This window comes from Amblyraja radiata, chromosome 11 (genome assembly GCF_010909765.2).
Source record: "Amblyraja radiata isolate CabotCenter1 chromosome 11, sAmbRad1.1.pri, whole genome shotgun sequence".
In the NCBI taxonomy this organism is placed as follows: domain Eukaryota; kingdom Metazoa; phylum Chordata; class Chondrichthyes; order Rajiformes; family Rajidae; genus Amblyraja; species Amblyraja radiata.
The window spans coordinates 64,009,482-64,022,524 of NC_045966.1; the positions used below are offsets into that span (position 1 = coordinate 64,009,482).

The window sequence follows — 13,043 nt, forward strand, 5'->3', positions numbered from 1 at the left end:
GGAGAGAAAGAGGGAGTGGGGCGGTGGGTAAATTGGGGAAGATATGGCAGTGTTATTTGCATAGTTATTGGGTCCGAGTGCTAACATTTCCCCCAACACCGCACCATAGTGTGCGCCTGGATTCGCGTGGTCAGAGCGGAAACTGCTCCCCTCATTACCCTCTGCAGAGCATGCAGGGTCTTAGTTCTCGGTTCTCCGGAGTTATCCCGGCTCTCCCCGGTTTCAAACGACGCCCCACCGCCCAAACCCGGGAGCACCCACCATGATGTCCCTTCCAGTCTCGCAGTTACAGACAATGTGTCGCATTCGCCGAACGCGTTCCTTTGATACATGGCCCGATAGAACGTTCCATACACCCGGGCCGCGCTGTAATTGGCTGCCAGTGAACAAAGCGTCGACGTGGAACGCGGAGACAAAGGCAAAGGGAACGCCGATTGGTTCTCAGATCGAGTGTCGCAACAGAGGGTTCGCGGCCACATGTTATTCAAACGGCGCAAAGAACCGTCTGAATCTCGTCAGTCGGACGACGGGTTATTGGGCGTTTCAATAGTCGCCTTAGCACCGACCCCTCCAATGATCAACACCTCGTCACATCAACCGACCAATAAGAGACTCATGAATTGGGGTTGGACAGGCTAGATGCAACAAGATTGTTCCCGATGTTGGGGAAGTCCAGAACAAGGGGTCACAGTTTAAGGATAAGGGGGAAGTATTTTCAATCAATCAATCAATCAGTCAATCAATCAACCTTTATTGCCATCTTGCAAAGCAACAAATGTACAGTGCAAAATGAGAAGACGTTTCCCAGGGTATACCGGAGCATCGCGCATAAAACTTAAACTTTTCACACATAATAACAGTAAAAATAATCCAGTCCCTGATGAAACAGTATGAATAATTAAAAGCACGTAAAAGAGCACCATTAAAATACAGTAAAAACGGTCCTTAAAATGTCCAGGGCAGCTGATTTGAGTGGCCAGTGCCAGAGTCATTAAGATGTAGCACAATCAGGTGGCGTGACTGTTTAGCAGCCTCACAGCCTGTGTCAGGAAGCTGTTTAGCAGTCGGTAATCCGGGCTTTGATGCTTCGATATCTCTTGCCTGATGGCAGGAGATCCAGGTGTGTGTGGAGGGCGTGCAGTTTGTCCTTAGCTATTCTCAGAGCTTTTTTCAGACAGCGGCTCTGGAACAGTTCTTGTACCGAGGGTGGGGAGACGTCACCGATCCCTACTGCTCCCCTCATTACCCTCTGCAGAGCCTTCCTGTCTGAGCAGTTGCAGTTGGAGTACCACGTGTTCATGCAGTACGTGAGTACAGACTCCACCGTGCCCCTGTAAAAAGTCCGAGATGAAAGGACCGAGATGAGAAAAACATTTTTCACACAGAGAGTGGTGAATCTGTGGAATTCTCTGCCACAGAAGGTAGTTGAGGCCAGTTGATTGGCTATATTTAAGAGGGAGTTAGATGTGGCCCTTGTGGCTAAAGGGATCAGGGGGTATTGAGAGAAGGCAGGTACAGAATACTGAGTTGGTTGATCAGCCATGATCATATTGAATGGCGGTGCAGGCTCGAAGGGCCGAATGGCCTACTACTGCACATATTTTCTATGTTTCTATGTTTCTATGTTGCTATGTTTCTATGAATTAAACCCACAATAAGATTGCTATTGCCTGATGACTGATATCCTGGCAACACATTCTATTTATTTTAAATGCTGTTATTGTACCTACCTCGATTACTTCCTCTGGCAGATCGCCCACATACCCATAGACTTCTTCGTGGGAACCTCATCACTCCGTTTCTATTAAAACATTACCATTAAAATTTTCCCCTTTCACTTTCCACCTCTTTACAATTTAGAATTCAGAGATAAAACACAGAAAGAGACTTTCCGCGCCGACCAGCGATCCCCGTATACCAGCACTATCCTCAACACTAGCAACAATTTGCAATTTTACCGATCAACAAATTAATTTACAAACCTGTACGTCTTTGCAGTGTGGGAGGGAACCGAGAGAAAACGCAGACGGTCACAGAGAGAACGTACAAACTCCGCACATACAACATCCGTGGTCAGCATCGAACCCAGGTCTCTGGCGCTAAAGGGTTTTGCTTAAATTTCTATTTCTGAAGATGACATGACAGCTTAAGTCCAACCCACAAAGTTCTCAGTAGCTAGGTTGGTCATAGATTATGAAGACAGTGCAGAAGTCCTAATTTGAGGAAGGACATTCTTGCTATTGAGGGAGTGCAGCGGAGGTTTACAATGTTAATTCCCGGGATGGCGGGACTGTCATATGCTGAGAGAATGGAGCGGCTGAGCTTGTATACTCTAGAGTTTAGAAGGATGAGAGGAGATCTCATTGAAGCATATAAGATTGTTAAGGGTTTGGACACGCTGGAGGCAGGAAACATGTTCCCGATGTTTGGGGAGTCCAGAACCAGGGGCCACAATTTATGAATAAGGGGTAATGAAAGAATGAATACGTTTATTGTCATTGCACAATACTGTGCAACGAAATTCCATTTCATCTCCTCCGGTTAAAAAAATACAAACACGACAACCATTGACACGTACGTACACTTATTAGTAAAAATAATTAATAAGTATTGAAAAAGAATTTTAAAAGAATGTTGCATTTCTTGGAATTACATTTTGCTTCCCCAGTGTTCTCTGTTGGAATTAAGTTATTTTATCGCACATGGGTAGAAACTATTTTTTAGTCTACCGGTGCGAGCCTTCAGAGACCTGAATCGCCTCCCAGAGGGTAGCAGAGTGAAAAGGTGGTTGGCAGGGTGGGATGTGTCCTGCTTGATGTTTGTGGCCCGGCGCAAGCATCGGGCCCTATTGTCTATTTGTAGTCTTGTAGGTCTGTGTCCAAGATGGCTGCCGTGAAGAGAGAGTGGACGCTGGCACGACTTGGTTGCCGCTGCTCCCTCTTCACACTGTGTTTTTGATTTTCTGTTTTTGGATTGAATCCTGTTTTTAATTTGTGTCTCTGTGATGTCCTTATTGTTATATTCCGATTATATGTTTACTATGTAAGGTGTCCTTGAGATTTTGTATGAAAGGCGCCCATTAAATATAAAATTTATTATTATTATTATTATATCATCCAAGGAGGGCAGTTGAGCGTTTGTAATGCTCTGTGCAGTTTTTATAACTCTCTGCAGCGCCCTCCTCTCAGCCACAGTGCAGCTAGCAAACCACACCAGGATGCCATAGGAGAGGATACTTTCCACGGCGCATCGGTAGAAGGACAGCAGCAGCGGCTGTGAGACGTTTGCTCTCCGCAGAGACCTCAGGAAATACAGCCGCTGCTATGACTTGTTCACGAGAGTGACGGTGTTCATTTGCCAGTTGAGGTCCTGGGAGATGTTTATTCCCAGGAACCTAAAGGCAGTGACTCTCTCCACCATGTCTCCTTTGATGTATAAAGGCGCAGGTTCCTCTCTCCTCTTCCTCCTGAAGTCAACGACCAGTTCTTTTGTCTTTGATGGGTTGAGTTCCAGGTTGTTTTTGGTACACCAGACAGTCTGTTTTTGGACTTCATCCCTGTAGGCAGACTCGTCGTTGTTGTTTATCAATCCCACCACAGTCGTGTCGTCCGCAAACTTGATGATCCTGTTTGTACTGTGTGTTGGTGTACAGTCATAAGTGTATATTGTATACACGATGGGACACAGCACACAGCCTTTTGGCGCACCTGTGCTGAGCGTCAGGACTGGGGAGTAATTGGACCCCATCCTGACAGTCTGTGGGCGGTCTGTTAGGAAGTCCTTAAACCATCTGCATGTGCTTGCATTAACACCCAGATCAGACAGTTTGTCCACCATTCTGCTGGGGATGATGGCAGTAAATGCAGAACTAAAATCTACAAATAACATCCTCACATATGTAAGCCATTTAAAACGGAGATGAGGGAACAGGTTTTCCTCACAGACCATATAACCATATAACCATATAACAATTACAGCACGGAAACAGGCCATCTCGACCCCTCTAGTCCGTGCCGAACACATAATCTCCCCTAGTCCCATATACCTGCGCTCAGACCATAACCCTCCATTCCTTTCCCATCCATATAACTATCCAATTTATTTTTAAATGATAAAAACGAACCTGCCTCCACCACCTTCACTGGAAGCTCATTCCACACAGCTACCACTCTCTGAGTAAAGAAGTTCCCCCTCATGTTACCCCTAAACTTCAGTCCCTTAATTCTCAAGTCATGTCCCCTTGTTTGAATCTTCCCTACTCTCAGTGGGAAAAGCTTTTCCACGTCAACTCTGTCTATCCCTCTCATCATTTTAAAAACCTCTATCAAGTCCCCCCTTAACCTTCTGCGCTCCAAAGAATAAAGCCCTAACTTGTTCAACCTTTCTCTGTAACTTAGTTGCTGAAACCCAGGCAACATTCTAGTAAATCTCCTCTGTACTCTCTCTATTTTGTTGACTAGAGTGGTGAGTCTGTGGAATTCTCTACCTCAGAGGGCGGTGGAGGCGGGTTCTCTGGATGCTTTCAAGAGAGAGCTAGATAGGGCTTTTAAAAATAGCGGAGTCACGGGATATGGTGAGAAGGCAGGAACGGGGTACCGATTGGGGATGATCAGCCATGATCACATTGTACTGGCAGATGAGATATTTTAACTTGGCAGCATGTTCGTCGCAAAGACTGTGGGCCGCTGGACCCGTACCTGTGCTGTACTGTGGTATGTTCTGTGGTCTATGAACACGGGAGTCGTGCCCATTCTCGCCGCCGGGTCAGCACTCTCCATCAGCACAAGGAGCTTCAATGACTGGAACGTTGTGACCCGTGGACCCCGAGCACTTTCAAGAAACAGATTGACTCACCCATTGACCAACCCCCAGCTCTACAAACATCCCCATCCCGAGATACATCTGAATGACGATTTATGAGATGCGATGATTTACGATGCCACGACTCGTAGGACTGAGATATAGGGGGCGGTCAGGCAGGCACAATCTGTAATCATTGGAACACAGAAGACCGAGTAGAGTCCCTGTGGAGGTTTATGAAATCATGAGCGGCATAGATAGAGTTAATGCACGGAGACCTTTCGCACCATGGAGGAATCAATAACTAGAGGGCATAGGTTCGAGATGAGAGGGGAAAGAGTTATAGGAATCTGAGGGGCACATTTACCTCGCAGGCGGTGGTGGGTGCGGAACGAGGTTCCAGGTGATCTAGCAGAGGCGGTTACAGTAACATTTAAAGGATATTTATGCAGTTACATGGCGAAGAATTGGATAGAGTGAATGCGCCAAACGTGGGCAAATTGGATGAGCAGAGATGAGGCGGTATGGACACGTTGGGCCGAAGGGTCTGTTTCCACAGTATGGACCTATAGATATTAAGTAACTGTGTCTTGACAAGGGACATAATACGAAACTAAGTCTCAAATATATTTAATTTCGTAAATTAGATTTACACCAGTATAAAAAAACCGAATCTGTATAAATATACAACACATTCACTCTTCCTCTTCCGCCTTCCTGTCCAGATCCGCCGAATCGATGCCCACTTCCTCGTAGTCCTTCTCCAGCGACGCCATGTCTTCCCGCGCGTCCTGGAACTCTCCTTCCTCCAGACCCTCTCCCACATACCAGTGGACAAAGGCCCGCTTGGCGTACATCTTGTCGAACTTGAGGTTCATGCGGGTCCAGGCCATGGAGACGGCGGTGGTGTTGCTCAGCATGCAGACGGCTCGTTGCACCTTGGCCAAGTCGCCCCCAGGCACCACCGTCGGGGGCTGGTAGTTGATGCCCACCTGCAGGGGAGAGAAAGAAGAGACTCATAGAAACTTTCAATTATATCCATTGCGACGTAAATGTTAAGAAACCCGGGCCACCGTTCAGGAAGGTTCTCGCCTGTTCTGGATGTGGTAGATATCACAATACAGTGTAAAACCGCGGGTTAGGTCAAGTTTCTGTTGCGTGGATTGGTCTACAATCTACACCTACCTTGAACCCGGTCGGGCACCAGTCCACGAACTGGATGGATCGCTTGGTCTTGATGGTGGCGATTGAGGCGTTGACGTCCTTGGGCACCACGTCCCCGCGGTACATCATGCAGCACGCCATGTATTTGCCCTGGCGGGGGTCGCACTTGAGCATCTGGTTGGCCGGCTCGAAGCAGGCGTTTGTGATCTCCGACACGGACAGTTGCTCGTGGTAAGCCTTCTCGGCCGAGATCAGGGGCGCGTAGGTCACCAGCGGGAAGTGAATGCGCGGGTAGGGGACCAGGTTGGTCTGGAGTTCGAGCAGGTCCACGTTGAGGGCGCCGTCGAAGCGCAGCGAGGCTGTGATGGACGACACTACCTGCCCCAGCAGGCGGTTGAGGTTGGTGTAGGTAGGGCGCTCGATGTCCAGGTTCCGCCGGCAGATGTCGTAAATAGCCTCGTTGTCCAGCATGAAGCAGCAGTCGGAGTGCTCCAGGGTGCAGTGGGTGACGAGCACCGCGTTGTAGGGCTCGACCACAGCCGTGGAGATCTGCGGCGCCGGGTAGACGGAAAACTCCAGCTTGGATTTCTTGCCGTAGTCGACGGACAGTCTCTCCATGAGGAGGGAGGTGAAGCCCGAGCCGGTGCCGCCGCCAAAACTGTGGAAGATGAGGAACCCCTGCAGTCCGGTGCACTGGTCGGCCTGTGGGCAGATAAAGCGGAGAGCATTGAGAAGGAGAAAGGTGGGGTGAGTGTGAGTGTTGCAGGAATAAACTGACCCTCTGGAGAGGTGTCTAACATCTGTGGTCGCACCCTCACAACTGTAATTTGTGTGTAACATCTGGAGATGGAAGGTTGCTAGAGAGTATTCTGAGGGATAGATCATTCATGATGCGGAATCGTCGCGGGCGAACCAGGAGCGCCAGATCGTTGAATAACGGGCGCTGTTTCTCGGTTCGAATCAGTTTCACAACCTACCAGCTTCCGGATGCGATCCAGGACCAGGTCCACGATCTCCTTGCCGATGGAGCAGTGGCCCCGGGCGTAGTTGTTGGCCGCGTCCTCCTTGCCGGTGATGAGCTGCTCGGGGTGGAAGAGCTGCCGGTATGTGCCGGTCCGCACTTCATCTACAGGGGAGCGAACAGAGAACGGAGAATGAACCAGTTCATTAAGAAACTAGTTCATTAAGAATCACACGCCCGTCCGCAAACGCCGCGGGGAAGGTTTCAGACAAGCCCAACATGTCAGGAGTCTCAGGTACACAAAATTGCTGGGGAAACTCAGCGGGTGCAGCAGCATCTATGGAGCGAAGGAAATGGGCTAGTTTCAGCTTACCGATCACCGTGGGCTCCAGATCAAGGAACACGGCCCGAGGGACGTGCTTGCCCGCCCCCGTCTCGCTGAAGAAGGTGTTGAAGGAGTCGTCGCCGCCCCCGATGGTCTTGTCGCTCGGCATCTGTCCATCCGGCTGGATCCCGTGCTCCAGGCAATAGAGCTCCCAGCAAGCGTTGCCGACCTGAACTCCAGCCTGCCCGATGTGGATGGAGATACACTCACGCTGGAGAGAGAGAGAAAGAGGGATGGGTCAGTGGACGAAAGGGGGAAGAGATGATTGTGTTATTCCCCGGGATACTGGTTCCGAGTGCTAACATTTCCCCCACGCCACACCAGATTGTGCGGCCGGATCAACGCGTTTGCCCAGCGTGGTCACCGCGGAAACACTCTCCACCCATGGGTCTTCGTTCCCGGTTCTCTGGAGTCATCTCGGCTCTCCCCATTACCGGTTTCACACGACGCCCCGCCGCCCAGCCACGGGATCACCCACCATGATGTCCCTTCTAGTCTCTCAGCTCCAGACAATGTGTCGCATTCGCCGAGCGCATCCCTTTTATACCACGCCCCCATAGAACGTTCCATACACCCGGGCCGCGCTGTGATTGGCTGCCAGCGACCCGTGGAACGCGGAGACAAAGGCACAGAGAACGCCGATTGGTTCTCAGCGCGAGTGACGCAACACAGGCGACCTGTTCTTCCAACGGCGCAAAGAACCGTCGGCATCTCGACCGTCACAACCGAGGATCATTGGGCGTTTCAATAGTCGCGTCAACACGGACACCCCGAACGTCCAATCGTCGCAACATCAGCCCGCCAAAAGGAGAGTAATACATTAAGATAAATGCAAAACGCTGGAGTAGCTCAGCGGGCCAGGCAGCATCTCTGGAGAGAAGGTATGGGTGACGTTTAGGGTCCTGACCCTACTTCTCACATGAGAGATATAAATGTGTGCGCTCACAATCACAAATACCAGAGACAAAGTCGTGGAAACAAGAAACTCCTTTATTTACGAGTCTGCAGCCCCCGGGTGTCTCTCCAACCGAGACACACCGAGGATGGAGATGGCCTTCACTTTTATTCATTTCAGTTTACAATTGTCACACCCTTTTCCTCCCCTTCGGGCTCCCTCCAATCAGAGCACTAAGGTTTACATTCCCACGAGAACGTTTCGGAACGCCTCTCGACGTCAAAGTTACCTTCTACATCATGCATCGCATGTGCATTTAAATGAGGCATCGTGTCATAGTGGGTGTTGTCTTCATATTCATGTTTCTCATTTCGCATGCATGATACAGAGTATCTCCTGCCCTTTCCCCCAGTCGTAAACATTTCTGCCGGACTGGTTATCTGTTAATTCTCAACCTTGAAAGAAACGACCTGTTCTTCTGTTGTTACTATCTAGCCTAGCGCATTTCTGATGTCTGTGCTGAAAGCTAACTATTATTCTACCTCAGCTATATTTTTTTAGTCTTAGTCGAAATCAACTATCGCTATTAACCCTTTCCTCACAATCCACCCATTTTCTTTTGCTATGCAATTTTTGATTTATACTATTACTTCCTTCTCTAGTGCTAGCAGCAGACTCTTCGCCTCCCTATCCTCCTCTCGCTGGTCATACTGTGTTCTGAAGGCCAATTCGATAGACAGGGAGGTGAGACCTACTAGGGCTCTTGACACTGACCCATCCGGAACAGTGTTGTTGGGGATGAAGGTGCAACATTGTTCCCCAAACATTACACACACACATCCCTTCTCAGCCATTAGCATGTCCAAGGCCATGCGATTTTGCCTGGCCATTAGGCTGGTAGCTGTCAGTTGTTCCGCTAATCCTTCAACTGCATCTCGAGTGTAATTTACATAGCGTTGTTGATTGTAGTATAGGTAGTTGATCCAGTCCACATTTACTTACAGTGATTACCATCATTAGCACAAGTGCCAAGCACTGCATTTTATCTCTTATTTCTATCGCTCTTTTTCAAAGATCAGAGTCAGTGGTTTCTTTCCCTGTCTTACTGTCCACTCCCCCTCAGCCGGAGGTTCCACCGGTCCCTTTATTCGCACTGCGTGTCCTTCTTTTGTCCGCACTGCTGTTTCCGTGGTCAACAGGGTTGCAACTTTTCTTCCTTCCACGATTGTACAAGATCCCAGTCCCCCGCTTTCATAGAATGGATTGGAAAGTCGAGATGGGGACTCTGTGCCAGCAGCCCCTTGGTATTTAATTCTGTAATAGAACGACATACTGCCAGTAAATAGTTCCTTAAGAAAACATCACTACCCTCTATGGTGGGTATTCCTTCTATCTTTCCCAAATAATAAAGACCTAACTTGTTCAACCTTTCTCTGTATCTTAGCTGCTGAAACCCAGTCAACATTCTAATTGATCTCCTCTGTACTCTCCCTATTTTGTTGACCTTTTTCCTAAAATTATGCCTATCAAAATTATACACCATACTCCACAATTGACCTCACCAATACCTTATACAATTTAACATTACAACCCAACTTCTATACACAATGCTCTGATTTATAAAGGCCAACACACCAAAAGCTTTCTTGATTTAAATCTTTTTATTTGAATTTCACAGCAATTTGCATACATTCAATGATAACAGACAGTGACAGTCAACGCATAATTGTGCAACAGTATGTAAGCGACCTTCAAAGCCCTTACCCTTACCCACCTTCAACCCACCCGAATCAGGTCGGAACCAAACGGGGACAAACAACACTCACATACATACACATACACACAAATATGGTAAGATAAACGAAATAAAAAGTACTAAAAAAAAAGGAAAAAAAAGGGAGTCACTGATAACAGTAAATAAGTAAGTAATTAAATAAATAAGTGTGGGGAGGGGGGGGGGTTAAGTGGAGAGCAGCTACAGTAGACCAGAACAATGGTGGAGAGCACTCAGTCCTCTTCCGAGTCCGGGGACAAGTTGAGAGAGTTAACAAGTTCCAAGAAAGGGTTCCATGTATCTAGGAATGTCTTGGTAGAGCCTTTGAGAGAGAACCTAAGTTTTTCCAGCTTTAAATTGTAAAGCACCTCCTTAATCCAGCGGGTGTGTGGCGGGGGACAGGTGAGCCTCCAGTTAAGCAAGATCAGGCTCCGGGCTAACAAGGTTGTAAAAGCTAGAACCCGTTTCACCGCAACAGAGAGGTTGGTGTTGGGAGGGGTACCGAAAATGGCTGACAGTGGGGTTGGAGGAATAGTCTGGCCGTAGGCTCTGCTTATCAAGTCGAAAGCACTCCTCCAAAAGGCTGCTAGCTTAGGGCAAGACCAAAACATATGGCTATGGTTGGCAGGAGATTGATTACATCTGTTGCAGGTGTCCCTAACAGCGGGGTAAATTCTAGATAATCTTGCATTTGTGTAGTGGACTTTGTGAAGGACTTTGCATTGGATTAGGCCATGACGGGCACATATGGAGGAAGAATGGGTCAAGTCCAAGGCAGAGTCCCATTGCTGGTCTGTTAGTTTCGTATTCAGCTCACCCTCCCACGCAGCTTTTAATGAGGTATGAGGTTTCAATATAACCGACCCTAACAAGTTATACAAAACAGAGATGCATTTTTCCGGTTGGGATCTAGAGCTAAGATGGTATCGGTCAGGGTTTCAGGGGGGGCGATTTGGGAAATGGGGGAATGTCTTCTTCACAAAATCCCTAATCTGGAAAAAACGAAAAAGGTGGGAGTTTGGGAGGCTATAGTTGGACGAGTCCTCCGCAAAAGACGAAAAGATGCCATCCTTGTACTACTGGTCTACTATAGCAACTCCCCCTCCCATTCCCAATCCGACCTCTCTGTCCTGGGTCTCCTCCATTGCCAGAGTGAGCAACAGCGGAAATTGGAGGAACAGCACCTCATATTCCGTCTGGGGACCTTGCGTCCGTATGGCATTAACATTGAATTCTCCCAATTTTGCTAGCCCTTGCTGTCTCCTCCCCTTCCTTAACCCTCTAGCTGTCTCCTCCCACCCTCCCATCAGCCCGCCCTCGGGCTCTTCCCCCTCCTCCCCTTTTCCTTCTTTCTCCCACCCCCCATCAGTCTGAAGAAGGGTTTCGGCCCGAAACGTCGCCTATTTCCTTCGCTCCATAGATGCTGCTGCACCCGCTGAGTTTCTCCAGCAATTTTGTGTACCTTCGATATTCCAGCATCTGCAGTTCCCCTTTGAACACATATCAGATAAGGGTGTTGTGATAAAGACGCCGAGGTAGCGAAACCCGTCCTCTGCCCATTTGAATGAGGTTAAAGAGCGAGGGAGCTGCTTAGCCAATGAGTTAATCGGTAATAGCTCACTCTTTTGGTAGTTAAGTTTATAACCAGAATACGCGCCAAACCGTTCTAAAATATTCGTCATCACAGGGAGAGAGCTGACTGGGTTCGAGATGTACTGGGGCAGGTCATCCGCATACAATGAGACTTTATGAGTTGTGTCGAACCGTGTAATACCTTTAAAGCCCTTCTCTGAGCGTAACCAGCCCGCCAAGGGTTCTATCGCGACAGCAAACAGAAGTGGTGATAACGGGCAACCCTGTTTGGTACCTCTCTGAAGGGGGAAGTGGGGCGACAGTGTGCCGTTTGTTTGTACTGAGGCCACCGGGGACGAGTATAATAGACTGACCCAAAGAATAAAACTGTTACCGAGGCCAAACCTGTCCATCGCCTCATATAGGTACCTCCACTCGACCCTGTCGAAAGCTTTTTCGGCGTCGAGGGAGACCACTATCTCCGGGGTCTCACTACTCGGTGAATGGATGATGTTAAGGAGACGCCTAGTATTGTGGGAAGACTGTCGGCCTGGTATGAACCCTGTTTGGTCTAACGGGATAATAGAGGGCACCACTCGTTGAAGACGGAGCGCAAGGGCTTTAGAGAGGATTTTGAGGTCCACATTCAGGAGTGAAATTGGTCTATAGCTACTACAAAGCAGGGGATCTTTCTCCTTTTTAAGAATTAGGGAGATAGTAGCCCACGACAAGGTGGGCGGTAGGCGACGATGTAAAAACGCCTCATTGTACATATCTCTCAGGACTGGCGCGAGGAGAGCAGAGAAAGCTTTGTAATATTCTACAGTGAAGCCGTCAGGGCCGGGTGACTTTCCGCTTTGCAGCGATGTGATGGCTGCTTGGACCTCAGCAACAGTTACGGGACCACCCAAGTCTCCCGTGGCTTCATCGTCAATTCGGGGAAACGTCATACTATTGAGCATGTCACCTGCAGTGGGAGGACAATCGGAAACGTATAGTTCAGCGTAGACTTTAGCAAATGCTTCATTAATTCTAAGAGGATCAGTATTAATCTCCCCTAAGGTGGATCTAATGGCTGGAATTAGCCGTGAAGTCGCCTCGGTTCTGGCCTGATGGGCCAAAAGCTTCCCAGCTTTATCCCCAGATTCAAAAAAGTGTTGCCTAGATTTAAGCAGTCGTAGCTTAGCTTTATTAGTAGACGTGAGGTCAAAGTCTGTTTGTAACCTAAGGCGTTCTCTATAAAGGTTAGGATCTGGGTCAGATGCATATTGTCATCAATGTCCTTTCTTTTTTGTAACAGGTCTGCCGTTTGGGACGTCTCGGTTCTTTTCAGGTTGGAGACAAAAGAGATAAATTGGCCCCTAATATAGGCTTTTGAAGCTTGCCAGAGTATACCTCTTTCTCATACCTCAGAACTGCTGTAGGTTTGGGAGCAACAGCAGCAGGAGTTAGCAAGAGATACGACTGATTGGCTCTAGCCCAAGCGGGAGGA

The 13,043-nt window shown here is 48.5% G+C and overlaps 1 protein-coding gene across 1 annotated transcript; it reads right to left on the reverse strand.

Moving 5' to 3' along the window:
• Positions 1–5,495: 5,495 nt before the first annotated feature.
• On the reverse strand, positions 5,496–9,095 carry LOC116978716 (tubulin alpha chain-like). Its single transcript, XM_033030038.1, has 5 exons — positions 9,075–9,095; positions 7,299–7,521; positions 6,942–7,090; positions 5,986–6,666; positions 5,496–5,792 (listed from the first exon to the last, which is right to left on the reverse strand). The coding sequence occupies exons 1-5, from the start codon at positions 9,093–9,095 to the stop codon at positions 5,496–5,498; spliced, it is 1,371 nt and encodes a 456-aa protein (XP_032885929.1).
• Positions 9,096–13,043: the final 3,948 nt, after the last annotated feature.